Source organism: Sphaerodactylus townsendi, linkage group LG05 (assembly GCF_021028975.2).
Source record: "Sphaerodactylus townsendi isolate TG3544 linkage group LG05, MPM_Stown_v2.3, whole genome shotgun sequence".
Lineage (NCBI taxonomy): Eukaryota > Metazoa > Chordata > Lepidosauria > Squamata > Sphaerodactylidae > Sphaerodactylus > Sphaerodactylus townsendi.
In genome coordinates this window covers 6,087,628-6,112,678 of record NC_059429.1, presented here as the reverse complement: position 1 = coordinate 6,112,678, position 25,051 = coordinate 6,087,628, and the positions used below count along the sequence as shown (strand labels likewise).

The window sequence follows — 25,051 nt, the reverse complement described above, 5'->3', positions numbered from 1 at the left end:
TTATACCCGCCTTTCTTTCCTGTAAGGAGACTCGAAGCGGCTTACAAACTCCTCTCCATTCCCTCCTCACAACAAACACCCTGTGAGGTAGGTCGGGCTGAGAGAGCTCAGAAGAACTGTGACTAGCCCAAGGTCACCCAGCTGGAGTGTGTTGGAGTGCACAAGCTAATCTAGTTCACCAGATAAGCCTCCACAGCTCAAGTGGCAGAGTGGGGAATCAAACCCGGTTCCTCCGGATTAGAGTACACCTGCTCTTAACCACTATGCCGCTGCTGCAACGAAGCACCCTCCATTATACTCCACATCATGTCCCCACGTCACACAATACCACCCCTGACTACTTGTTCCCAAGTGGGGGGATGGCCCCTGCCAGTCCGATGGTCCAGCCTTCCTCGGGGTCAAAACAGACCACATTCTACACCACTGACAGCGCAAGGACAGCAGGTGTCCAATGAGCCGATAAGGCAGTGATGCCGAACCTTTTTGAGACCGAGTGCCCAAACTGCAACCCAAAGCCCACTTATTTATCACAAAGTGCCAACACAGCAATTTAACCCGAATACTGAGGTTTTAGTTTAGAAAAAATGGTTGGCTCTGAGGCGTGCGTTACTCGGAAGTAAGCTTGGTGGTAGTTGTTGGCTTTGCTTTGAAGCAACCATGCAACTCTTCGAACGGGTGAATCATGACCCTAGGAGGGTTTACTCAGAAGCAAGCCCCATTTATAGCAACCGAGCTTACTCCCAGGTAAAGGATCACGCTTTAGTTCTTTGCATGAAAATCAGTGGGGTTTAACAGCACTTAAACAGGGTTACCTACACTGCTTCCCCAAAACTAGGTCTTAGGTTTAATGCTAATAATCGAGCCCGGTGGCCCAGGCCAGCCTAGATGTGTGTGTGGGGGGGAGCGATTCCCCCCCCACATGATGAACTCTGTTTGTGTGTGCCCACAGAGAGGGCTCTGAGTGCCACCTCTGGCACCCGTGCCATAGGTTTGCCATCACTGTGATAAGGCATAGCTCGGGAAGTTAAAGCACAAAGTGGGAGAAAGTGCAACCAGACACAGTAATTAAGGGGGGAGGGGGAGGAGGAGAGGAAGGACCCCACTTCCTGGGTGGGAGACATGGCATCGCAGGATCAAACCAGACCTGGACTGATCGTGACAATATTGAAGAGATATGGAAACATTTCAAACTCCTGAGGAATTTGGTGGAAGAGCTTAAGTATGGCCTATTCTGCATGCGCAGCTTACCCACAGATTTTTCTAGGGGTCAAACCTTGAGTCTTGGAAACAGAGGCATAGCGGCAATGGGGACATCTGGGGCGGCTTGTCCCGGGCGCCGCCATTGCCGTCACTTGGCGGGGGCGGCACGGGGGCGGGAAGGGGAGGGGGTGGGAAGGGGCGTGGGCAGCTCACGCCTCAGGCGCAGTTCCCCCTCCCTTCGTCACCGCTTGGAAATGTTTTCTGTGAAATCATTGCACACGTTTTCTCTCCCCACCCCTGTCATTTTGTTGTCCTCCCCCCCTCCATCTCTTCAGTTGCATTTCTTCCACATGCTACTGCTGAAAATGTGTCCTTCCTGATGGTGGTGATAGGTTATCCATCACACCTCCCTTTCTTATTTTGCAACGGCACTCTAGCGTTACTGAGGGAATTCAAGGGGGATGGAGGGGGAGGGGGCCGGCATCCCCACCCACCCTAGCAGAGGGAGAGGGAGGGAGTAAGGGGTGGCATGCAAGGGAGGGGGGAGGGAATTCAAGTGGGAATTCAAAAATTCAAGTGGGAATTCAAAAATGTCTCAGCCTTCCTTTCTACTAGTGACACAAAATGGAAGCCCAAACGATTCCTGGAGCAGGCACCATTACCTGAAGGCACAGAAGCACGGAGCCTGTTACTGAAGGCACAGAACACACACACACACACACACACAGAACCTGTTTTCAGCCAAATTTGATCTGCAGTAATGCACGATCATTACTGCAGCAATCCCCAATTATGAGCAGCAATTACTCCTAATACCCTTTTCAATTAGCATCTCAGCATTCTATCACTGATGTGCTTGCCCCTCCACTTCAAAATCGCTGCCTGCCCTGACGTTGAATCATTAGTTCAGTATGAAATTGACAAAGCTGATCCAACCAACCCTGCTTGCTTGCTTGCTTGCTTTCTACATACATACATACATACATACATACATACATACATACATACATACATACATACATACATACATACATACATACATACATACATACATACATACATACATACATACATACATACATACATACTTTGGATTTTTAGAGCACCCTCCCCAGAAGGGCTCAGGCTTGAAGATAAACAGGGCAAGTTCTTTGTAAAATAGACAAAGCTGATCCAACCAACACTACTTTTGAAAACGGAGGAGGAGGAAGAGAAAATGGCTGAAGGTGAGCTCAGGCAACGACATGGGGGTGTGGATAAAGGCCAGGTGTTTGGTGGGGCAGAGAAATAAAGAGTGTTTCGACATGATCACACACTCAAGGGAAATTGGCTCAGATATGGATTGAAAAAATATCACGGTTAAAGGGCTTGGGAAAACAAGGAGGAAAAATGAAGGGGGAACATTTCTGCAACTGTGGAAAAATGGCTTTCCCCCTCCATTTTCTTTTCCCTCCTCCCACCAGGCACCATAGATCTGGAAGACTCAGAAATCCCAGATCAGTATAAGGAAGGTCCTACCTGGTTGGAGGGCAGAAAATGTAGTTTGCCTAGCAACACAGATAGAGGGAGCCAAAAAGGGGTGGTAATATAAAAGCAGGCAGAAACCTGTGTGTAGCCCCTTTGGCGCTACACCACTGCCTACTGGATGTAGGTTCGTTATCAGGAGTGAGGATATTTTATCCTACTAAAAGAAAAACCATTTTTTCCTACCCTAATGTTAGTAAACATACCTTGGGAAGTCTTCATCTTGCCATTCCTCCTTTACGTCCACATTTTCCATACGGAGTGTGGCTTCAGTGGTACCCATTGTGCTTCGTGGAGGGTACCGGCGGGAAGCTCAGAAAAGTTAACTGGCTCTTGAGTTCGGTCTGGAACAAGAGAAGAAGGAGAGTTAGTTTCTATAATCCTCTTTTCTCTACTTAAAGGGGTCTCAAAGTTGCTTATCAGCCCTTTCCCTTCCTCTCCACACCTCAGGCCCGTTCTGCACAAATTCATACAATGTTTTGAAAACGTTTTCAATTCCCCCCTCCCCGCATGCCTGCATTCACCCCCTCGAGACGATTTATGTGTTTCCCCCCACTTTTTAAAGTTGATGCTTCAATTCTACACATCTTTGTGCTGTCATTCTCCATTCCTCGTATAATCAATGCCTTGAAGATTTAAACACCCCCCCCCCATATTTTAAAAACTCTCAGAAATGATCAAATAAACAGATGAGGAGAACAGAGAGGGAACTCAGAAAATGGCGCCAAGGAGGATGTTTGGGGGCAGCAGAGAGGCGTGGAAATATATTAAAGCACAGGTGTCAAACTTGCGGCCCTCCAGATGTTATGGACTACAGCTCCCATCATCCCCTGCCAGCATGATGCTGGCAGGGGATGATGGGAACTGTAGTTCATAACATCTGGAGGGCCGTGAGTTTGACACCTATGTATTAAAGAGTTCGTACAGCAGTGAAGGTGTGACAAATGCCCATATTTGGGAAGGGGTTTCCAGTGAGAGACGGCCCTAAAAGAGACGGTCCTGCCCAGTCCTGATTGACTGGAGGAAATTGCCAGGGAGAGGGAAAAGAGGCAGCTGGCGTGCTGAGGGTCTTTTTTCCCTTGGTTCGTGCTTGGATCAGGATCCAAAGCAGAGAGAGCAGATCAGGAGGGGAGATCTGTCTCTGCTTGTGTGTTCTGACAAGAAGTCAGAGTGCTCTATTCAGGCTGAGGAGGCTTGATAGAGTGTGAGGGAACATAAGAACATAAGAACAAGCCAGCTGGATCAGACCAGAGTCCATCTAGTCCAGCACTCTGCTACTCGCAGTGGCCCACCAGGTGCCTTGGGGAGCTCACAGGCAGGAGGTGAAAGCAATGGCCTTCTGCGGCTGCTGCTCCCGAGCACCTGGTCTGCTAAGGCATTTGCAATCTCAGATCAAGGAGGATCAAGATTGGTAGCCAGAGATCGACTTCTCCTCCATAAATCTGTCCAAGCCCTTTTTAAAACTAAAGCAGGAAAGCCCTGGGCTTGGTGGAAGGTGAATCCGCCACTCAGGTGCTTGGCAGCTTGGCTGTCCAGACTAGTGTCTGTCCAACCCCAGTTCAAAGCCCAGTCAGGAGACGACCAGTTCATAAAGGGGGCAGTTAGGCCTTAACAGGGGACTGCAAGGGAAGGTGGCGAGTGGTGAGCCAGAGTCCTTCCAGTCTTAAGACTTGGGTGGTTGTGCGAACTAGAAAGGGTCTGGATCAGAGAGAATCTTCTAGTGTCTGTGTGTGTAACAACTAAAAGCTGAAACCTCTGTGAGAGAAAGCTGAAGCAAAATAGAACCTGTGTGTAGGAGAAAGCTTAAGAACCAGAACCTCTTTAAGAGAAGAAGTATATTGGCCACCTGCGTATGACCAAACGGAAAACTTTATCGTAACTGACTGAGTAGCCTCACAAGTAGAAGCTCTTTACTTTCTGTAATCAACAAGCATTTAAAACCTCTCAAGTCAACTGAGAAGAAGAAGAAGAAGAAGAAGAAGAAGAAGAAGAAGAAGAAGAAGAAGAGGAGGAGGAGGAGGAGGAGGAGGAGGAGGAGGAGGAGGAGTTTGGATTTATATCCCCCCTTTCTCTCCTGCAGGAGACTCAAAGGGGCTTACAATTTCCTTGCCCTTCCCCCCCTCACAACAAACACCCTGTGAGGTAGGTGGGGCTGGGAGAGCTCCGAGAAGCTGTGACTAGCCCAAGGTCACCCAGCTGGCGCGTGTGGGAGTGTACAGGCTAACCTGAATTCCCCAGATAAGCCTCCACAGCTCAGGTGGCAGAGCTGGGAATCAAACCCGGTTCCTCCAGATTAGATACACGAGCTCTTAACCTCCTACGCCACTGCTGCTTATGAGAAGCCTTCATTTCTAGTAAAATAAACTTTGCAAATTCTGTTTCACGTTACCCGAAGTTCCAGTCTACTTTTTCAGTGTGCCTACAAAGGGAGGTGACTGTCAGCATATGGGCCAACACTCTCTCTTACAGTTTCCCCTCCATTTTTGTCAGAGGTTCCTTCTTTTATTTCTCTGGGGGAGAGTTGGAGTGAGGCAGACTCCAAAAGGGAGTCTGAGGTTCCACACCCTGTTACAGAAGGTGTTTCGAAAACACTTCAGCCAAAAGAATCGTCTAAAAGAACTGAAAACATTTTTGAGGCTGGAAATAAAATGTTTCCAGAACCAAAGGGGGGGGGGAGATAATGTGGAGCTCCACGAGGAAACATTTTATTTCCTGCCTCAAAACGTTTTAATAAGGTTTGTGATGAAAGGGCCCCCCTGCTCTATACCAGATGGAGCCTACGCTACCACGGATCATTTGTTCTCTTGCCCATCTTGGATGCTTATCGGGAAACGGGTTTTTTCCAGCTTCCCAGCAGCCTTGTGGCACTTCCACACACCTCCCCAGATTTCCTAACATTTGCTGCACTGTTTCCTGAATCCACTCTGCGCAGCAAGAATTTTAGCAAACTTGGGGTGGCCCCCCAAGTGGATGAGGAAGTTCAGATCTTCTCAGTCCCATGCACATAAGTACTGTTTTTCATTCCCCAGCTCACTGCCCATATATCCCCCTATCAGAGTCCCTTTTTGTTTGGTTTTTTAAATCAGCAATGGAATAATGACATATTATTATTATTATTATTATTATTATTATTATTATTATTATTATTATTATTATTATTATTATTATTATTATTATTATTATTAAGAACATAAGAACTAGCCTGCTGGATCAGACCAGAGTCCAACTAGTCCAGCATTCTGCTACTCGTAGTGGCCCACCAGGTGCCCCTGGGAGCTAACGTGCAGGATGTGAAAGCAATGGCCTGCTGCTGCTGCTGCTCCCGAGCACCTGGTCTGCTAAGGCATTTGCAATCTGAGATCAAGGAGGATCAAGATTGGTAGCCATAGATTGACTTCTCCTCCATAAATCTGTCCAAGCCCTTTTTAAAGCTATCCAGGTTAGTGGCCATCATCACCTCTTGTGGCAGCATATTCCAAACACCAATCACATGTTGCGTGAAGAAGTGTTTCCTTTTATTAGTCCTAATTCTTCCCCCCAGCATTTTCAATGAATCCCCCCTGGTTCTAGTATTGTGAGAAAGAGAGAAAAATTTCTCTGTCAACATTTTCTACCCCATAATAATAATAATAATAATAATAATAATAATAATAATAATAATAATAATAATAATAATAATAATAATTATTATTATTATTATTATTATTATTATTATTATTATTAATTTATTTATTCGATTTGGTAAACCGCCCTACCCCCAAAGGGCTCAGGGCGGTGCACAACAAACAACAATACCATAAAACAAATCGAATATCCCCAGTTAAAATACAAAGCCTTAAAACTATAAAACTACGGCAGCAGTAGTAGCCTTCAATAAATAATTTGATTAATAATAGAAGACGTCTGGCACCCCACCCCAGTGATCAAACCCTGGGAAGGGAGGGGATTGGCAGATGGTCCAATAGATAGCCAGTGTGCAGGACAACACGAGGGTCCAATAGATAGCCAGTGTGCAGGACAACATTATAATGTTATGACAATCTAAATATGAGGCTCTCTATACTCCCAGCTTTTTTATGCCTTTCCCCTTATACCTCTGCAATGAAAGCGGCTACACACTTTTTAATATTGAAATCTGAGAATTCTGGGGACCTGATACACAGTTTGCTATATATTGGGGATTTTGCAAGAAAAGAAAAAAGCCACAGTGGAGTGGCGTGGGGACTGAGTAGGGGAACCGTAGAGGATTGGGGCAGGGAAACTGCAGAGAAACCTGCCACGTGGAACACATTGCCACTGCAACGTGCCACTGCCACTGCAAACTTCACATACAAGCTACAAGGGTCAGTGCTATCAGTCACAGACCAGGAAAGGGATTTGGGCGTCTTCGTTGATAGTTCCATGGGAATGTCAACTCAATGCCTGGCAGCTGTGAAAAAGGCAAACTCTATGCTGGGGATAATTAGGAAAGGAGTTGATAATAAAACTGCAAAGATTGTCATGCCCTTATATAAAGCAGTGGTGCGACCGCACTTGGAGTACTGTGTTCAGTTCTGGTTGCCACATCTCAAAAAGGATATCGAAGAGATAGAAAAAGTGCAGAGAAGGGCAACGAGGATGATTGAAGGATTGGAGCACCTTCCTTATGAGGAGAGGCTGCAGCGTTTGGGACTCTTTAGTTTGGAGAGGAGACGTCTGAGGGGGGATATGATTGAAGTCTATAAAATTATGCATGGGGTAGAAAATGTTGACAGAGAGAATTTTTTCTCTCTTTCTCACAATACTAGAACCAGGGGGCACTCACTTGGGTGCTGTGTGGTTTCCGGGCTGTATGGCCGTGTTCTAGCAGCATTCTCTCCTGACATTTTGCCTGAGTCCATACAGAGTCCATTTATTGGCTTAAGATTCAAGACCTAACAGAATGAGAGAAAACTCAATCGCTCCTTTTAGCCTCTGTTTATAATAATAAATGGATATGAGCCTGCCTGACATTCTCGTAAGGGCAAAGCGAGAGTACATGGGGTGGTACTGAATGTTTGAAATGGCAACGTGCTCTTTAAAAACCAAATCTATCTTTTCCCCCTGGCTCAAGATGAAATGCCAAAACGCTGTACGCATTTTCCCCACCCATGAGTCACTGCTCTCCTTAGCTATTGTGGCAAACATTTGGGAAAGCTAAGGAGCAGCGAGCAATTTCCTCAGTGATTAGTTGCTTCTTAGGCCTACTGAGCTCCTAATTCAAACAGCAACGCTGCAGAATCAAATTAGCAATTGAAGTCTAATTGTGGCAAAGCTGTTCCTGGCTGCGAAAGTGCTCCATAGAACCAAGATGGCTGAGGATTGGCTTTGTTTGACTTAACCTGCTGGAAGCGGACAATCACTTGAATTCTGGCCAGTTAAGAACATAAGAACATAAGAACATAAGAACAAGCCAGCTGGATCAGACCAGAGGCCATCTACTCCAGCTCTCTGCTACTCGCAGTGGCCCACCAGGTGCCATTGGGAGCTCACATGCAGGATGAGAAAGCAAGGGCCTTCTGCGGCTGTTGCTCCCGATCACTTGGTCTGTTAAGGCATTTGCAATCTCAGATCAAAGAGGATCAAGATTGGTAGCCATAAATCGACTTCTCCATAGATCTGTCCAAGCCCCTTTTAAAGCTATCCAGGTTAGTGGCCATCACCATCTCCTGTGGCAGCATATTCCAAACACCAATCACACGTTGCGTGAAGAAGTGTTTCCTTTTATTAGTCCTAATTCTTCCCCTCAGCATTTTCAATGGATGCCCCCTGGTTCTAGTATTGTGAGAAAGAGAGAAAAATTTCTCTCTGTCAACATTTTCTACCCCATGCATAATTTTATAGACTTCAATCCTATCCCCCCTCAGACACCTCCTCTCCAAACTAAAGAGTCCCAAACGCTGCAGCCTCTCCTCATAGGGAAGGTGCTCCAGTCCCTCAATCATCCTTGTTGCCCTTCTCTGCACTTTTTCTATCTCTTCGATATCCTTTTTGAGATGCGGCGACCAGAACTGGACACAGGACTCCAAGTGCGGTCGCACCACTGCTTTATATAAGGGCATGACAATCTTTGCAGTTTTATTATCAATTCCTTTCCTAATCATCCCCAGCATAGAGTTTGCCTTTTTCAGAGAAAGAAGATGGTGGGTTTCATTGCCGCTGTTTTCCCACCATGGCACTTTTAATTAGGGTTGCCAAACTCCTGGGGGTGTCTGGAGATTCCCTGGAATTACAATTAATCTTTAGACCGCAGTCATCATTTCCCCTGAAGAAAATGGCTGCTTTGGAGGGCGGAGTCTATACACCACTGAAGCCCCTCCCTCTCCCAAATCCCACCTTCCCCAAGCTCCATTCCCCAAATCTACAGGAATGTCCTTGTTTTAGTCTCTTGGATCTTGATTTTCATAATTTGACTCTTGCTGCCAAGACAACCTGTTCTCCGACTACATTATTAATCCCATGCGAGCGTGGAATTATGGCAGCATATCTTCGTCTGCTGATTAATCCCACCCAGAGGAGAGCCTTGGCTGCTGCAAGATGTAATGTGCTGCCATCAGCTCTGCTGGAGGGAAGATTTAAGAATATGGAACTAAAAGAGTTTGTTCATGTGATCTGATTACGGTTGAAACACTTGACCATTCTCTGTTTCTATGCCCTAAATACAATAAGATACGCATGAAATACATGAATTCCATTTTCTTGCAATGTTCTCAGTGGCGTGAGTGTTATAAGATACCCAATCTCCTGAACAGCTCTGATGTGCTCTTTTTTGAAACTGTTGCAAATTTTATACTGGAAATTAGTAGTTTTAACTGCATTTCTTAACCTTGTTTTGTTTTATAATTTTGTCCTGTTTTATATGCCAATAAAGGCTTGTGTTGTGTGTTGTTGTTCCTTGTTTTAGTACAGGGGTCTGCAACCTGTGGCTCCCAGGTGTTCGTGGACTACAATTCCCATCAGCCCCTGCCAGCATGGCCAATTGGTCTGATGGGAATTGTAGCATGGTCTGATGGGAACTGTAGTCCATGAACATCTGGAGAGCCGCAGGTTGCAGACTCCTGTTTTAGCAACCCTAAACTACACAGTAGGAACTGCAGGCGTTCATGCTGGACCAAAGCAAAATGGACAGTCAAAAGCTACATCATTCTTTTTAACAGACCCAACCGAAACAACAGAGGACAACGTGCGAGCTTTTGAGTTGTGCGCGACTGCATCAAAAACCAATATACAGGTGAACAATAAGACTAGAAGGATTATAATATAAATTGAAAATGGTTAACGGAAAGTTGATATATATATATAGTTTAGAAGAAATGAAACTTAAGATAGTGTAACATTTAGTATTATATAGTGAGCTTAATATATACATACATAGAATTTGAGGAAAAGGCAGGCTATGAAAGGTGAAGTCACAATGAATTAAGCTAGAAATTCATTCAAATTTAACTAACAGAGAAATATGATACCGTAACTTTAACGGTATGTAACCTCACAACTATTTCTTTTTTTCGGTCTTTCCTAACTCTCCAAATATTTTTTCTTTTACTTGAGTCTTGGTTTTCATTATATTTTGATATGATAAACATAAAGTAAAAGAAATTTAGACTTTACATATACAAGACAAGAAATTATAAAATTATAATTATCCCTCCCCTTCCCTTGCACGGAACCCCTCTCCCTCCCTTCCCTCCCTCCACTAGGGTGGGTGGGCCAAGTCCAGATTCTGGGCCCCCTCCCTCCCCTCCCTTGCATGCTATAACAGCACCCACTCACTCAGGGAAAACAGAGGCCTTTGGAGACAATGAAACCACAGGGGAGCAGAGCAGCATCTGTGATTTCATGTATTGGCAGTTTTGTGAGGAAATGAGACAGTACCATAGAGTGGTTAGTGTGCCAGCCTAGGATCTCGACAATCCAGGTGCAAAGCCTCTCTCTTCCGAGAACCTTGCTGAGCGACCCTAGGCCCATGGTGGCGAACCTATGGCACTCCAGATGTTTTGGACTACAATTCCCATCATCCCCTGCCAGCTTGGCCAATTGGCAGGGCTGATGGGAATTGTAGTCCATGAACATCTGGAGTGCCAAAGGTTCGCCACCACTGCCCTAGGCTGGTCACACATTCTTAATCTAGGCTGACCAGCTGTCCTGCTTTGGGCGGGACAGTCCCGCCTTCGCACAATTTCTCCCGCATCCTGCGGGTTCTTTCCATTGTCCCGATTTTTGGGAGGCTGCCGCACTGCCTTCTGGGGCGCAAGGCAGTGCAGCAGCCTCCCGCGCGCGTGGCCGCAGGAGCACGGACTTCTGGGGCGCTCCCTGCCTGTGACAGGGCGGGAAACGGCAGCGCCCCAGAAGGCCATGCGCTCCTGCGGCTGCGCACACGTGTAGCCGCCTACCCCCGTCCCGGGTTCACAAAGGTGACCATCTGGTCACCTTATCTTAATCTAACCTTCCTCATATTGTTGTGCAGATGAAATAGGAAAGGGAGAGCCCTGTATGCCACCCCGAGTCCACCGTGGGAGGGGCAGAATAGAAATGTGTGAGATAAGAATATAGGGGGTAGATCAGAGGTCTGCAACCTGCGGCTCTCCAGATGTTCATCCCCCCCCACCCCCCCCCCCCCCCACCCCCCCCCCCCCCCACCCCCCCCCCCCCCCACCCCCCCCCCCCCCCACCCCCCCCCCCCCCCACCCCCCCCCCCCCCCACCCCCCCCCCCCCCCACCCCCCCCCCCCCCCACCCCCCCCCCCCCCCACCCCCCCCCCCCCCCACCCCCCCCCCCCCCCACCCCCCCCCCCCCCCACCCCCCCCCCCCCCCACCCCCCCCCCCCCCCACCCCCCCCCCCCCCCACCCCCCCCCCCCCCCACCCCCCCCCCCCCCCACCCCCCCCCCCCCCCACCCCCCCCCCCCCCCACCCCCCCCCCCCCCCACCCCCCCCCCCCCCCACCCCCCCCCCCCCCCACCCCCCCCCCCCCCCACCCCCCCCCCCCCCCACCCCCCCCCCCCCCCACCCCCCCCCCCCCCCACCCCCCCCCCCCCCCACCCCCCCCCCCCCCCACCCCCCCCCCCCCCCACCCCCCCCCCCCCCCACCCCCCCCCCCCCCCACCCCCCCCCCCCCCCACCCCCCCCCCCCCCCACCCCCCCCCCCCCCCACCCCCCCCCCCCCCCACCCCCCCCCCCCCCCACCCCCCCCCCCCCCCACCCCCCCCCCCCCCCACCCCCCCCCCCCCCCACCCCCCCCCCCCCCCACCCCCCCCCCCCCCCACCCCCCCCCCCCCCCACCCCCCCCCCCCCCCACCCCCCCCCCCCCCCACCCCCCCCCCCCCCCACCCCCCCCCCCCCCCACCCCCCCCCCCCCCCACCCCCCCCCCCCCCCACCCCCCCCCCCCCCCACCCCCCCCCCCCCCCACCCCCCCCCCCCCCCACCCCCCCCCCCCCCCACCCCCCCCCCCCCCCACCCCCCCCCCCCCCCACCCCCCCCCCCCCCCACCCCCCCCCCCCCCCACCCCCCCCCCCCCCCACCCCCCCCCCCCCCCACCCCCCCCCCCCCCCACCCCCCCCCCCCCCCACCCCCCCCCCCCCCCACCCCCCCCCCCCCCCACCCCCCCCCCCCCCCACCCCCCCCCCCCCCCACCCCCCCCCCCCCCCACCCCCCCCCCCCCCCACCCCCCCCCCCCCCCACCCCCCCCCCCCCCCACCCCCCCCCCCCCCCACCCCCCCCCCCCCCCACCCCCCCCCCCCCCCACCCCCCCCCCCCCCCACCCCCCCCCCCCCCCACCCCCCCCCCCCCCCACCCCCCCCCCCCCCCACCCCCCCCCCCCCCCACCCCCCCCCCCCCCCACCCCCCCCCCCCCCCACCCCCCCCCCCCCCCACCCCCCCCCCCCCCCACCCCCCCCCCCCCCCACCCCCCCCCCCCCCCACCCCCCCCCCCCCCCACCCCCCCCCCCCCCCACCCCCCCCCCCCCCCACCCCCCCCCCCCCCCACCCCCCCCCCCCCCCACCCCCCCCCCCCCCCACCCCCCCCCCCCCCCACCCCCCCCCCCCCCCACCCCCCCCCCCCCCCACCCCCCCCCCCCCCCACCCCCCCCCCCCCCCACCCCCCCCCCCCCCCACCCCCCCCCCCCCCCACCCCCCCCCCCCCCCACCCCCCCCCCCCCCCACCCCCCCCCCCCCCCACCCCCCCCCCCCCCCACCCCCCCCCCCCCCCACCCCCCCCCCCCCCCACCCCCCCCCCCCCCCACCCCCCCCCCCCCCCACCCCCCCCCCCCCCCACCCCCCCCCCCCCCCACCCCCCCCCCCCCCCACCCCCCCCCCCCCCCACCCCCCCCCCCCCCCACCCCCCCCCCCCCCCACCCCCCCCCCCCCCCACCCCCCCCCCCCCCCACCCCCCCCCCCCCCCACCCCCCCCCCCCCCCACCCCCCCCCCCCCCCACCCCCCCCCCCCCCCACCCCCCCCCCCCCCCACCCCCCCCCCCCCCCACCCCCCCCCCCCCCCACCCCCCCCCCCCCCCACCCCCCCCCCCCCCCACCCCCCCCCCCCCCCACCCCCCCCCCCCCCCACCCCCCCCCCCCCCCACCCCCCCCCCCCCCCACCCCCCCCCCCCCCCACCCCCCCCCCCCCCCACCCCCCCCCCCCCCCACCCCCCCCCCCCCCCACCCCCCCCCCCCCCCACCCCCCCCCCCCCCCACCCCCCCCCCCCCCCACCCCCCCCCCCCCCCACCCCCCCCCCCCCCCACCCCCCCCCCCCCCCACCCCCCCCCCCCCCCACCCCCCCCCCCCCCCACCCCCCCCCCCCCCCACCCCCCCCCCCCCCCACCCCCCCCCCCCCCCACCCCCCCCCCCCCCCACCCCCCCCCCCCCCCACCCCCCCCCCCCCCCACCCCCCCCCCCCCCCACCCCCCCCCCCCCCCACCCCCCCCCCCCCCCACCCCCCCCCCCCCCCACCCCCCCCCCCCCCCACCCCCCCCCCCCCCCACCCCCCCCCCCCCCCACCCCCCCCCCCCCCCACCCCCCCCCCCCCCCACCCCCCCCCCCCCCCACCCCCCCCCCCCCCCACCCCCCCCCCCCCCCACCCCCCCCCCCCCCCACCCCCCCCCCCCCCCACCCCCCCCCCCCCCCACCCCCCCCCCCCCCCACCCCCCCCCCCCCCCACCCCCCCCCCCCCCCACCCCCCCCCCCCCCCACCCCCCCCCCCCCCCACCCCCCCCCCCCCCCACCCCCCCCCCCCCCCACCCCCCCCCCCCCCCACCCCCCCCCCCCCCCACCCCCCCCCCCCCCCACCCCCCCCCCCCCCCACCCCCCCCCCCCCCCACCCCCCCCCCCCCCCACCCCCCCCCCCCCCCACCCCCCCCCCCCCCCACCCCCCCCCCCCCCCACCCCCCCCCCCCCCCACCCCCCCCCCCCCCCACCCCCCCCCCCCCCCACCCCCCCCCCCCCCCACCCCCCCCCCCCCCCACCCCCCCCCCCCCCCACCCCCCCCCCCCCCCACCCCCCCCCCCCCCCACCCCCCCCCCCCCCCACCCCCCCCCCCCCCCACCCCCCCCCCCCCCCACCCCCCCCCCCCCCCACCCCCCCCCCCCCCCACCCCCCCCCCCCCCCACCCCCCCCCCCCCCCACCCCCCCCCCCCCCCACCCCCCCCCCCCCCCACCCCCCCCCCCCCCCACCCCCCCCCCCCCCCACCCCCCCCCCCCCCCACCCCCCCCCCCCCCCACCCCCCCCCCCCCCCACCCCCCCCCCCCCCCACCCCCCCCCCCCCCCACCCCCCCCCCCCCCCACCCCCCCCCCCCCCCACCCCCCCCCCCCCCCACCCCCCCCCCCCCCCACCCCCCCCCCCCCCCACCCCCCCCCCCCCCCACCCCCCCCCCCCCCCACCCCCCCCCCCCCCCACCCCCCCCCCCCCCCACCCCCCCCCCCCCCCACCCCCCCCCCCCCCCACCCCCCCCCCCCCCCACCCCCCCCCCCCCCCACCCCCCCCCCCCCCCACCCCCCCCCCCCCCCACCCCCCCCCCCCCCCACCCCCCCCCCCCCCCACCCCCCCCCCCCCCCACCCCCCCCCCCCCCCACCCCCCCCCCCCCCCACCCCCCCCCCCCCCCACCCCCCCCCCCCCCCACCCCCCCCCCCCCCCACCCCCCCCCCCCCCCACCCCCCCCCCCCCCCACCCCCCCCCCCCCCCACCCCCCCCCCCCCCCACCCCCCCCCCCCCCCACCCCCCCCCCCCCCCACCCCCCCCCCCCCCCACCCCCCCCCCCCCCCACCCCCCCCCCCCCCCACCCCCCCCCCCCCCCACCCCCCCCCCCCCCCACCCCCCCCCCCCCCCACCCCCCCCCCCCCCCACCCCCCCCCCCCCCCACCCCCCCCCCCCCCCACCCCCCCCCCCCCCCACCCCCCCCCCCCCCCACCCCCCCCCCCCCCCACCCCCCCCCCCCCCCACCCCCCCCCCCCCCCACCCCCCCCCCCCCCCACCCCCCCCCCCCCCCACCCCCCCCCCCCCCCACCCCCCCCCCCCCCCACCCCCCCCCCCCCCCACCCCCCCCCCCCCCCACCCCCCCCCCCCCCCACCCCCCCCCCCCCCCACCCCCCCCCCCCCCCACCCCCCCCCCCCCCCACCCCCCCCCCCCCCCACCCCCCCCCCCCCCCACCCCCCCCCCCCCCCACCCCCCCCCCCCCCCACCCCCCCCCCCCCCCACCCCCCCCCCCCCCCACCCCCCCCCCCCCCCACCCCCCCCCCCCCCCACCCCCCCCCCCCCCCACCCCCCCCCCCCCCCACCCCCCCCCCCCCCCACCCCCCCCCCCCCCCACCCCCCCCCCCCCCCACCCCCCCCCCCCCCCACCCCCCCCCCCCCCCACCCCCCCCCCCCCCCACCCCCCCCCCCCCCCACCCCCCCCCCCCCCCACCCCCCCCCCCCCCCACCCCCCCCCCCCCCCACCCCCCCCCCCCCCCACCCCCCCCCCCCCCCACCCCCCCCCCCCCCCACCCCCCCCCCCCCCCACCCCCCCCCCCCCCCACCCCCCCCCCCCCCCACCCCCCCCCCCCCCCACCCCCCCCCCCCCCCACCCCCCCCCCCCCCCACCCCCCCCCCCCCCCACCCCCCCCCCCCCCCACCCCCCCCCCCCCCCACCCCCCCCCCCCCCCACCCCCCCCCCCCCCCACCCCCCCCCCCCCCCACCCCCCCCCCCCCCCACCCCCCCCCCCCCCCACCCCCCCCCCCCCCCACCCCCCCCCCCCCCCACCCCCCCCCCCCCCCACCCCCCCCCCCCCCCACCCCCCCCCCCCCCCACCCCCCCCCCCCCCCACCCCCCCCCCCCCCCACCCCCCCCCCCCCCCACCCCCCCCCCCCCCCACCCCCCCCCCCCCCCACCCCCCCCCCCCCCCACCCCCCCCCCCCCCCACCCCCCCCCCCCCCCACCCCCCCCCCCCCCCACCCCCCCCCCCCCCCACCCCCCCCCCCCCCCACCCCCCCCCCCCCCCACCCCCCCCCCCCCCCACCCCCCCCCCCCCCCACCCCCCCCCCCCCCCACCCCCCCCCCCCCCCACCCCCCCCCCCCCCCACCCCCCCCCCCCCCCACCCCCCCCCCCCCCCACCCCCCCCCCCCCCCACCCCCCCCCCCCCCCACCCCCCCCCCCCCCCACCCCCCCCCCCCCCCACCCCCCCCCCCCCCCACCCCCCCCCCCCCCCACCCCCCCCCCCCCCCACCCCCCCCCCCCCCCACCCCCCCCCCCCCCCACCCCCCCCCCCCCCCACCCCCCCCCCCCCCCACCCCCCCCCCCCCCCACCCCCCCCCCCCCCCACCCCCCCCCCCCCCCACCCCCCCCCCCCCCCACCCCCCCCCCCCCCCACCCCCCCCCCCCCCCACCCCCCCCCCCCCCCACCCCCCCCCCCCCCCACCCCCCCCCCCCCCCACCCCCCCCCCCCCCCACCCCCCCCCCCCCCCACCCCCCCCCCCCCCCACCCCCCCCCCCCCCCACCCCCCCCCCCCCCCACCCCCCCCCCCCCCCACCCCCCCCCCCCCCCACCCCCCCCCCCCCCCACCCCCCCCCCCCCCCACCCCCCCCCCCCCCCACCCCCCCCCCCCCCCACCCCCCCCCCCCCCCACCCCCCCCCCCCCCCACCCCCCCCCCCCCCCACCCCCCCCCCCCCCCACCCCCCCCCCCCCCCACCCCCCCCCCCCCCCACCCCCCCCCCCCCCCACCCCCCCCCCCCCCCACCCCCCCCCCCCCCCACCCCCCCCCCCCCCCACCCCCCCCCCCCCCCACCCCCCCCCCCCCCCACCCCCCCCCCCCCCCACCCCCCCCCCCCCCCACCCCCCCCCCCCCCCACCCCCCCCCCCCCCCACCCCCCCCCCCCCCCACCCCCCCCCCCCCCCACCCCCCCCCCCCCCCACCCCCCCCCCCCCCCACCCCCCCCCCCCCCCACCCCCCCCCCCCCCCACCCCCCCCCCCCCCCACCCCCCCCCCCCCCCACCCCCCCCCCCCCCCACCCCCCCCCCCCCCCACCCCCCCCCCCCCCCACCCCCCCCCCCCCCCACCCCCCCCCCCCCCCACCCCCCCCCCCCCCCACCCCCCCCCCCCCCCACCCCCCCCCCCCCCCACCCCCCCCCCCCCCCACCCCCCCCCCCCCCCACCCCCCCCCCCCCCCACCCCCCCCCCCCCCCACCCCCCCCCCCCCCCACCCCCCCCCCCCCCCACCCCCCCCCCCCCCCACCCCCCCCCCCCCCCACCCCCCCCCCCCCCCACCCCCCCCCCCCCCCACCCCCCCCCCCCCCCACCCCCCCCCCCCCCCACCCCCCCCCCCCCCCACCCCCCCCCCCCCCCACCCCCCCCCCCCCCCACCCCCCCCCCCCCCCACCCCCCCCCCCCCCCACCCCCCCCCCCCCCCACCCCCCCCCCCCCCCACCCCCCCCCCCCCCCACCCCCCCCCCCCCCCACCCCCCCCCCCCCCCACCCCCCCCCCCCCCCACCCCCCCCCCCCCCCACCCCCCCCCCCCCCCACCCCCCCCCCCCCCCACCCCCCCCCCCCCCCACCCCCCCCCCCCCCCACCCCCCCCCCCCCCCACCCCCCCCCCCCCCCACCCCCCCCCCCCCCCACCCCCCCCCCCCCCCACCCCCCCCCCCCCCCACCCCCCCCCCCCCCCACCCCCCCCCCCCCCCACCCCCCCCCCCCCCCACCCCCCCCCCCCCCCACCCCCCCCCCCCCCCACCCCCCCCCCCCCCCACCCCCCCCCCCCCCCACCCCCCCCCCCCCCCACCCCCCCCCCCCCCCACCCCCCCCCCCCCCCACCCCCCCCCCCCCCCACCCCCCCCCCCCCCCACCCCCCCCCCCCCCCACCCCCCCCCCCCCCCACCCCCCCCCCCCCCCACCCCCCCCCCCCCCCACCCCCCCCCCCCCCCACCCCCCCCCCCCCCCACCCCCCCCCCCCCCCACCCCCCCCCCCCCCCACCCCCCCCCCCCCCCACCCCCCCCCCCCCCCACCCCCCCCCCCCCCCACCCCCCCCCCCCCCCACCCCCCCCCCCCCCCACCCCCCCCCCCCCCCACCCCCCCCCCCCCCCACCCCCCCCCCCCCCCACCCCCCCCCCCCCCCACCCCCCCCCCCCCCCACCCCCCCCCCCCCCCACCCCCCCCCCCCCCCACCCCCCCCCCCCCCCACCCCCCCCCCCCCCCACCCCCCCCCCCCCCCACCCCCCCCCCCCCCCACCCCCCCCCCCCCCCACCCCCCCCCCCCCCCACCCCCCCCCCCCCCCACCCCCCCCCCCCCCCACCCCCCCCCCCCCCCACCCCCCCCCCCCCCCACCCCCCCCCCCCCCCACCCCCCCCCCCCCCCACCCCCCCCCCCCCCCACCCCCCCCCCCCCCCACCCCCCCCCCCCCCCACCCCCCCCCCCCCCCACCCCCCCCCCCCCCCACCCCCCCCCCCCCCCACCCCCCCCCCCCCCCACCCCCCCCCCCCCCCACCCCCCCCCCCCCCCACCCCCCCCCCCCCCCACCCCCCCCCCCCCCCACCCCCCCCCCCCCCCACCCCCCCCCCCCCCCACCCCCCCCCCCCCCCACCCCCCCCCCCCCCCACCCCCCCCCCCCCCCACCCCCCCCCCCCCCCACCCCCCCCCCCCCCCACCCCCCCCCCCCCCCACCCCCCCCCCCCCCCACCCCCCCCCCCCCCCACCCCCCCCCCCCCCCACCCCCCCCCCCCCCCACCCCCCCCCCCCCCCACCCCCCCCCCCCCCCACCCCCCCCCCCCCCCACCCCCCCCCCCCCCCACCCCCCCCCCCCCCCACCCCCCCCCCCCCCCACCCCCCCCCCCCCCCACCCCCCCCCCCCCCCACCCCCCCCCCCCCCCACCCCCCCCCCCCCCCACCCCCCCCCCCCCCCACCCCCCCCCCCCCCCACCCCCCCCCCCCCCCACCCCCCCCCCCCCCCACCCCCCCCCCCCCCCACCCCCCCCCCCCCCCACCCCCCCCCCCCCCCACCCCCCCCCCCCCCCACCCCCCCCCCCCCCCACCCCCCCCCCCCCCCACCCCCCCCCCCCCCCACCCCCCCCCCCCCCCACCCCCCCCCCCCCCCACCCCCCCCCCCCCCCACCCCCCCCCCCCCCCACCCCCCCCCCCCCCCACCCCCCCCCCCCCCCACCCCCCCCCCCCCCCACCCCCCCCCCCCCCCACCCCCCCCCCCCCCCACCCCCCCCCCCCCCCACCCCCCCCCCCCCCCACCCCCCCCCCCCCCCACCCCCCCCCCCCCCCACCCCCCCCCCCCCCCACCCCCCCCCCCCCCCACCCCCCCCCCCCCCCACCCCCCCCCCCCCCCACCCCCCCCCCCCCCCACCCCCCCCCCCCCCCACCCCCCCCCCCCCCCACCCCCCCCCCCCCCCACCCCCCCCCCCCCCCACCCCCCCCCCCCCCCACCCCCCCCCCCCCCCACCCCCCCCCCCCCCCACCCCCCCCCCCCCCCACCCCCCCCCCCCCCCACCCCCCCCCCCCCCCACCCCCCCCCCCCCCCACCCCCCCCCCCCCCCACCCCCCCCCCCCCCCACCCCCCCCCCCCCCCACCCCCCCCCCCCCCCACCCCCCCCCCCCCCCACCCCCCCCCCCCCCCACCCCCCCCCCCCCCCACCCCCCCCCCCCCCCACCCCCCCCCCCCCCCACCCCCCCCCCCCCCCACCCCCCCCCCCCCCCACCCCCCCCCCCCCCCACCCCCCCCCCCCCCCACCCCCCCCCCCCCCCACCCCCCCCCCCCCCCACCCCCCCCCCCCCCCACCCCCCCCCCCCCCCACCCCCCCCCCCCCCCACCCCCCCCCCCCCCCACCCCCCCCCCCCCCCACCCCCCCCCCCCCCCACCCCCCCCCCCCCCCACCCCCCCCCCCCCCCACCCCCCCCCCCCCCCACCCCCCCCCCCCCCCACCCCCCCCCCCCCCCACCCCCCCCCCCCCCCACCCCCCCCCCCCCCCACCCCCCCCCCCCCCCACCCCCCCCCCCCCCCACCCCCCCCCCCCCCCACCCCCCCCCCCCCCCACCCCCCCCCCCCCCCACCCCCCCCCCCCCCCACCCCCCCCCCCCCCCACCCCCCCCCCCCCCCACCCCCCCCCCCCCCCACCCCCCCCCCCCCCCACCCCCCCCCCCCCCCACCCCCCCCCCCCCCCACCCCCCCCCCCCCCCACCCCCCCCCCCCCCCACCCCCCCCCCCCCCCACCCCCCCCCCCCCCCACCCCCCCCCCCCCCCACCCCCCCCCCCCCCCACCCCCCCCCCCCCCCACCCCCCCCCCCCCCCACCCCCCCCCCCCCCCACCCCCCCCCCCCCCCACCCCCCCCCCCCCCCACCCCCCCCCCCCCCCACCCCCCCCCCCCCCCACCCCCCCCCCCCCCCACCCCCCCCCCCCCCCACCCCCCCCCCCCCCCACCCCCCCCCCCCCCCACCCCCCCCCCCCCCCACCCCCCCCCCCCCCCACCCCCCCCCCCCCCCACCCCCCCCCCCCCCCACCCCCCCCCCCCCCCACCCCCCCCCCCCCCCACCCCCCCCCCCCCCCACCCCCCCCCCCCCCCACCCCCCCCCCCCCCCACCCCCCCCCCCCCCCACCCCCCCCCCCCCCCACCCCCCCCCCCCCCCACCCCCCCCCCCCCCCACCCCCCCCCCCCCCCACCCCCCCCCCCCCCCACCCCCCCCCCCCCCCACCCCCCCCCCCCCCCACCCCCCCCCCCCCCCACCCCCCCCCCCCCCCACCCCCCCCCCCCCCCACCCCCCCCCCCCCCCACCCCCCCCCCCCCCCACCCCCCCCCCCCCCCACCCCCCCCCCCCCCCACCCCCCCCCCCCCCCACCCCCCCCCCCCCCCACCCCCCCCCCCCCCCACCCCCCCCCCCCCCCACCCCCCCCCCCCCCCACCCCCCCCCCCCCCCACCCCCCCCCCCCCCCACCCCCCCCCCCCCCCACCCCCCCCCCCCCCCACCCCCCCCCCCCCCCACCCCCCCCCCCCCCCACCCCCCCCCCCCCCCACCCCCCCCCCCCCCCACCCCCCCCCCCCCCCACCCCCCCCCCCCCCCACCCCCCCCCCCCCCCACCCCCCCCCCCCCCCACCCCCCCCCCCCCCCACCCCCCCCCCCCCCCACCCCCCCCCCCCCCCACCCCCCCCCCCCCCCACCCCCCCCCCCCCCCACCCCCCCCCCCCCCCACCCCCCCCCCCCCCCACCCCCCCCCCCCCCCACCCCCCCCCCCCCCCACCCCCCCCCCCCCCCACCCCCCCCCCCCCCCACCCCCCCCCCCCCCCACCCCCCCCCCCCCCCACCCCCCCCCCCCCCCACCCCCCCCCCCCCCCACCCCCCCCCCCCCCCACCCCCCCCCCCCCCCACCCCCCCCCCCCCCCACCCCCCCCCCCCCCCACCCCCCCCCCCCCCCACCCCCCCCCCCCCCCACCCCCCCCCCCCCCCACCCCCCCCCCCCCCCACCCCCCCCCCCCCCCACCCCCCCCCCCCCCCACCCCCCCCCCCCCCCACCCCCCCCCCCCCCCACCCCCCCCCCCCCCCACCCCCCCCCCCCCCCACCCCCCCCCCCCCCCACCCCCCCCCCCCCCCACCCCCCCCCCCCCCCACCCCCCCCCCCCCCCACCCCCCCCCCCCCCCACCCCCCCCCCCCCCCACCCCCCCCCCCCCCCACCCCCCCCCCCCCCCACCCCCCCCCCCCCCCACCCCCCCCCCCCCCCACCCCCCCCCCCCCCCACCCCCCCCCCCCCCCACCCCCCCCCCCCCCCACCCCCCCCCCCCCCCACCCCCCCCCCCCCCCACCCCCCCCCCCCCCCACCCCCCCCCCCCCCCACCCCCCCCCCCCCCCACCCCCCCCCCCCCCCACCCCCCCCCCCCCCCACCCCCCCCCCCCCCCACCCCCCCCCCCCCCCACCCCCCCCCCCCCCCACCCCCCCCCCCCCCCACCCCCCCCCCCCCCCACCCCCCCCCCCCCCCACCCCCCCCCCCCCCCACCCCCCCCCCCCCCCACCCCCCCCCCCCCCCACCCCCCCCCCCCCCCACCCCCCCCCCCCCCCACCCCCCCCCCCCCCCACCCCCCCCCCCCCCCACCCCCCCCCCCCCCCACCCCCCCCCCCCCCCACCCCCCCCCCCCCCCACCCCCCCCCCCCCCCACCCCCCCCCCCCCCCACCCCCCCCCCCCCCCACCCCCCCCCCCCCCCACCCCCCCCCCCCCCCACCCCCCCCCCCCCCCACCCCCCCCCCCCCCCACCCCCCCCCCCCCCCACCCCCCCCCCCCCCCACCCCCCCCCCCCCCCACCCCCCCCCCCCCCCACCCCCCCCCCCCCCCACCCCCCCCCCCCCCCACCCCCCCCCCCCCCCACCCCCCCCCCCCCCCACCCCCCCCCCCCCCCACCCCCCCCCCCCCCCACCCCCCCCCCCCCCCACCCCCCCCCCCCCCCACCCCCCCCCCCCCCCACCCCCCCCCCCCCCCACCCCCCCCCCCCCCCACCCCCCCCCCCCCCCACCCCCCCCCCCCCCCACCCCCCCCCCCCCCCACCCCCCCCCCCCCCCACCCCCCCCCCCCCCCACCCCCCCCCCCCCCCACCCCCCCCCCCCCCCACCCCCCCCCCCCCCCACCCCCCCCCCCCCCCACCCCCCCCCCCCCCCACCCCCCCCCCCCCCCACCCCCCCCCCCCCCCACCCCCCCCCCCCCCCACCCCCCCCCCCCCCCACCCCCCCCCCCCCCCACCCCCCCCCCCCCCCACCCCCCCCCCCCCCCACCCCCCCCCCCCCCCACCCCCCCCCCCCCCCACCCCCCCCCCCCCCCACCCCCCCCCCCCCCCACCCCCCCCCCCCCCCACCCCCCCCCCCCCCCACCCCCCCCCCCCCCCACCCCCCCCCCCCCCCACCCCCCCCCCCCCCCACCCCCCCCCCCCCCCACCCCCCCCCCCCCCCACCCCCCCCCCCCCCCACCCCCCCCCCCCCCCACCCCCCCCCCCCCCCACCCCCCCCCCCCCCCACCCCCCCCCCCCCCCACCCCCCCCCCCCCCCACCCCCCCCCCCCCCCACCCCCCCCCCCCCCCACCCCCCCCCCCCCCCACCCCCCCCCCCCCCCACCCCCCCCCCCCCCCACCCCCCCCCCCCCCCACCCCCCCCCCCCCCCACCCCCCCCCCCCCCCACCCCCCCCCCCCCCCACCCCCCCCCCCCCCCACCCCCCCCCCCCCCCACCCCCCCCCCCCCCCACCCCCCCCCCCCCCCACCCCCCCCCCCCCCCACCCCCCCCCCCCCCCACCCCCCCCCCCCCCCACCCCCCCCCCCCCCCACCCCCCCCCCCCCCCACCCCCCCCCCCCCCCACCCCCCCCCCCCCCCACCCCCCCCCCCCCCCACCCCCCCCCCCCCCCACCCCCCCCCCCCCCCACCCCCCCCCCCCCCCACCCCCCCCCCCCCCCACCCCCCCCCCCCCCCACCCCCCCCCCCCCCCACCCCCCCCCCCCCCCACCCCCCCCCCCCCCCACCCCCCCCCCCCCCCACCCCCCCCCCCCCCCACCCCCCCCCCCCCCCACCCCCCCCCCCCCCCACCCCCCCCCCCCCCCACCCCCCCCCCCCCCCACCCCCCCCCCCCCCCACCCCCCCCCCCCCCCACCCCCCCCCCCCCCCACCCCCCCCCCCCCCCACCCCCCCCCCCCCCCACCCCCCCCCCCCCCCACCCCCCCCCCCCCCCACCCCCCCCCCCCCCCACCCCCCCCCCCCCCCACCCCCCCCCCCCCCCACCCCCCCCCCCCCCCACCCCCCCCCCCCCCCACCCCCCCCCCCCCCCACCCCCCCCCCCCCCCACCCCCCCCCCCCCCCACCCCCCCCCCCCCCCACCCCCCCCCCCCCCCACCCCCCCCCCCCCCCACCCCCCCCCCCCCCCACCCCCCCCCCCCCCCACCCCCCCCCCCCCCCACCCCCCCCCCCCCCCACCCCCCCCCCCCCCCACCCCCCCCCCCCCCCACCCCCCCCCCCCCCCACCCCCCCCCCCCCCCACCCCCCCCCCCCCCCACCCCCCCCCCCCCCCACCCCCCCCCCCCCCCACCCCCCCCCCCCCCCACCCCCCCCCCCCCCCACCCCCCCCCCCCCCCACCCCCCCCCCCCCCCACCCCCCCCCCCCCCCACCCCCCCCCCCCCCCACCCCCCCCCCCCCCCACCCCCCCCCCCCCCCACCCCCCCCCCCCCCCACCCCCCCCCCCCCCCACCCCCCCCCCCCCCCACCCCCCCCCCCCCCCACCCCCCCCCCCCCCCACCCCCCCCCCCCCCCACCCCCCCCCCCCCCCACCCCCCCCCCCCCCCACCCCCCCCCCCCCCCACCCCCCCCCCCCCCCACCCCCCCCCCCCCCCACCCCCCCCCCCCCCCACCCCCCCCCCCCCCCACCCCCCCCCCCCCCCACCCCCCCCCCCCCCCACCCCCCCCCCCCCCCACCCCCCCCCCCCCCCACCCCCCCCCCCCCCCACCCCCCCCCCCCCCCACCCCCCCCCCCCCCCACCCCCCCCCCCCCCCACCCCCCCCCCCCCCCACCCCCCCCCCCCCCCACCCCCCCCCCCCCCCACCCCCCCCCCCCCCCACCCCCCCCCCCCCCCACCCCCCCCCCCCCCCACCCCCCCCCCCCCCCACCCCCCCCCCCCCCCACCCCCCCCCCCCCCCACCCCCCCCCCCCCCCACCCCCCCCCCCCCCCACCCCCCCCCCCCCCCACCCCCCCCCCCCCCCACCCCCCCCCCCCCCCACCCCCCCCCCCCCCCACCCCCCCCCCCCCCCACCCCCCCCCCCCCCCACCCCCCCCCCCCCCCACCCCCCCCCCCCCCCACCCCCCCCCCCCCCCACCCCCC

The 25,051-nt window shown here is 72.2% G+C and overlaps 1 protein-coding gene across 4 annotated transcripts in view; it reads right to left on the bottom strand.

Moving 5' to 3' along the window:
• The window catches only part of ATCAY (ATCAY kinesin light chain interacting caytaxin), a 602,799-nt gene extending 591,469 nt beyond the window's left edge, over positions 1–11,330 (bottom strand). For all 4 annotated transcript variants that reach the window (XM_048498887.1, XM_048498888.1, XM_048498889.1 and 1 more), the window contains exons 1-3: positions 11,319–11,330; positions 7,286–7,290; positions 2,931–3,068 (exon numbers count right to left, since the gene is read on the bottom strand). In XM_048498887.1, coding sequence (XP_048354844.1) covers positions 2,931–3,007 — 77 coding nt within the window. In that variant the 5' untranslated portion in view covers positions 3,008–3,068; positions 7,286–7,290; positions 11,319–11,330. The remainder of the gene's footprint in view (positions 1–2,930; positions 3,069–7,285; positions 7,291–11,318) is intronic.
• Positions 11,331–25,051: the final 13,721 nt, after the last annotated feature.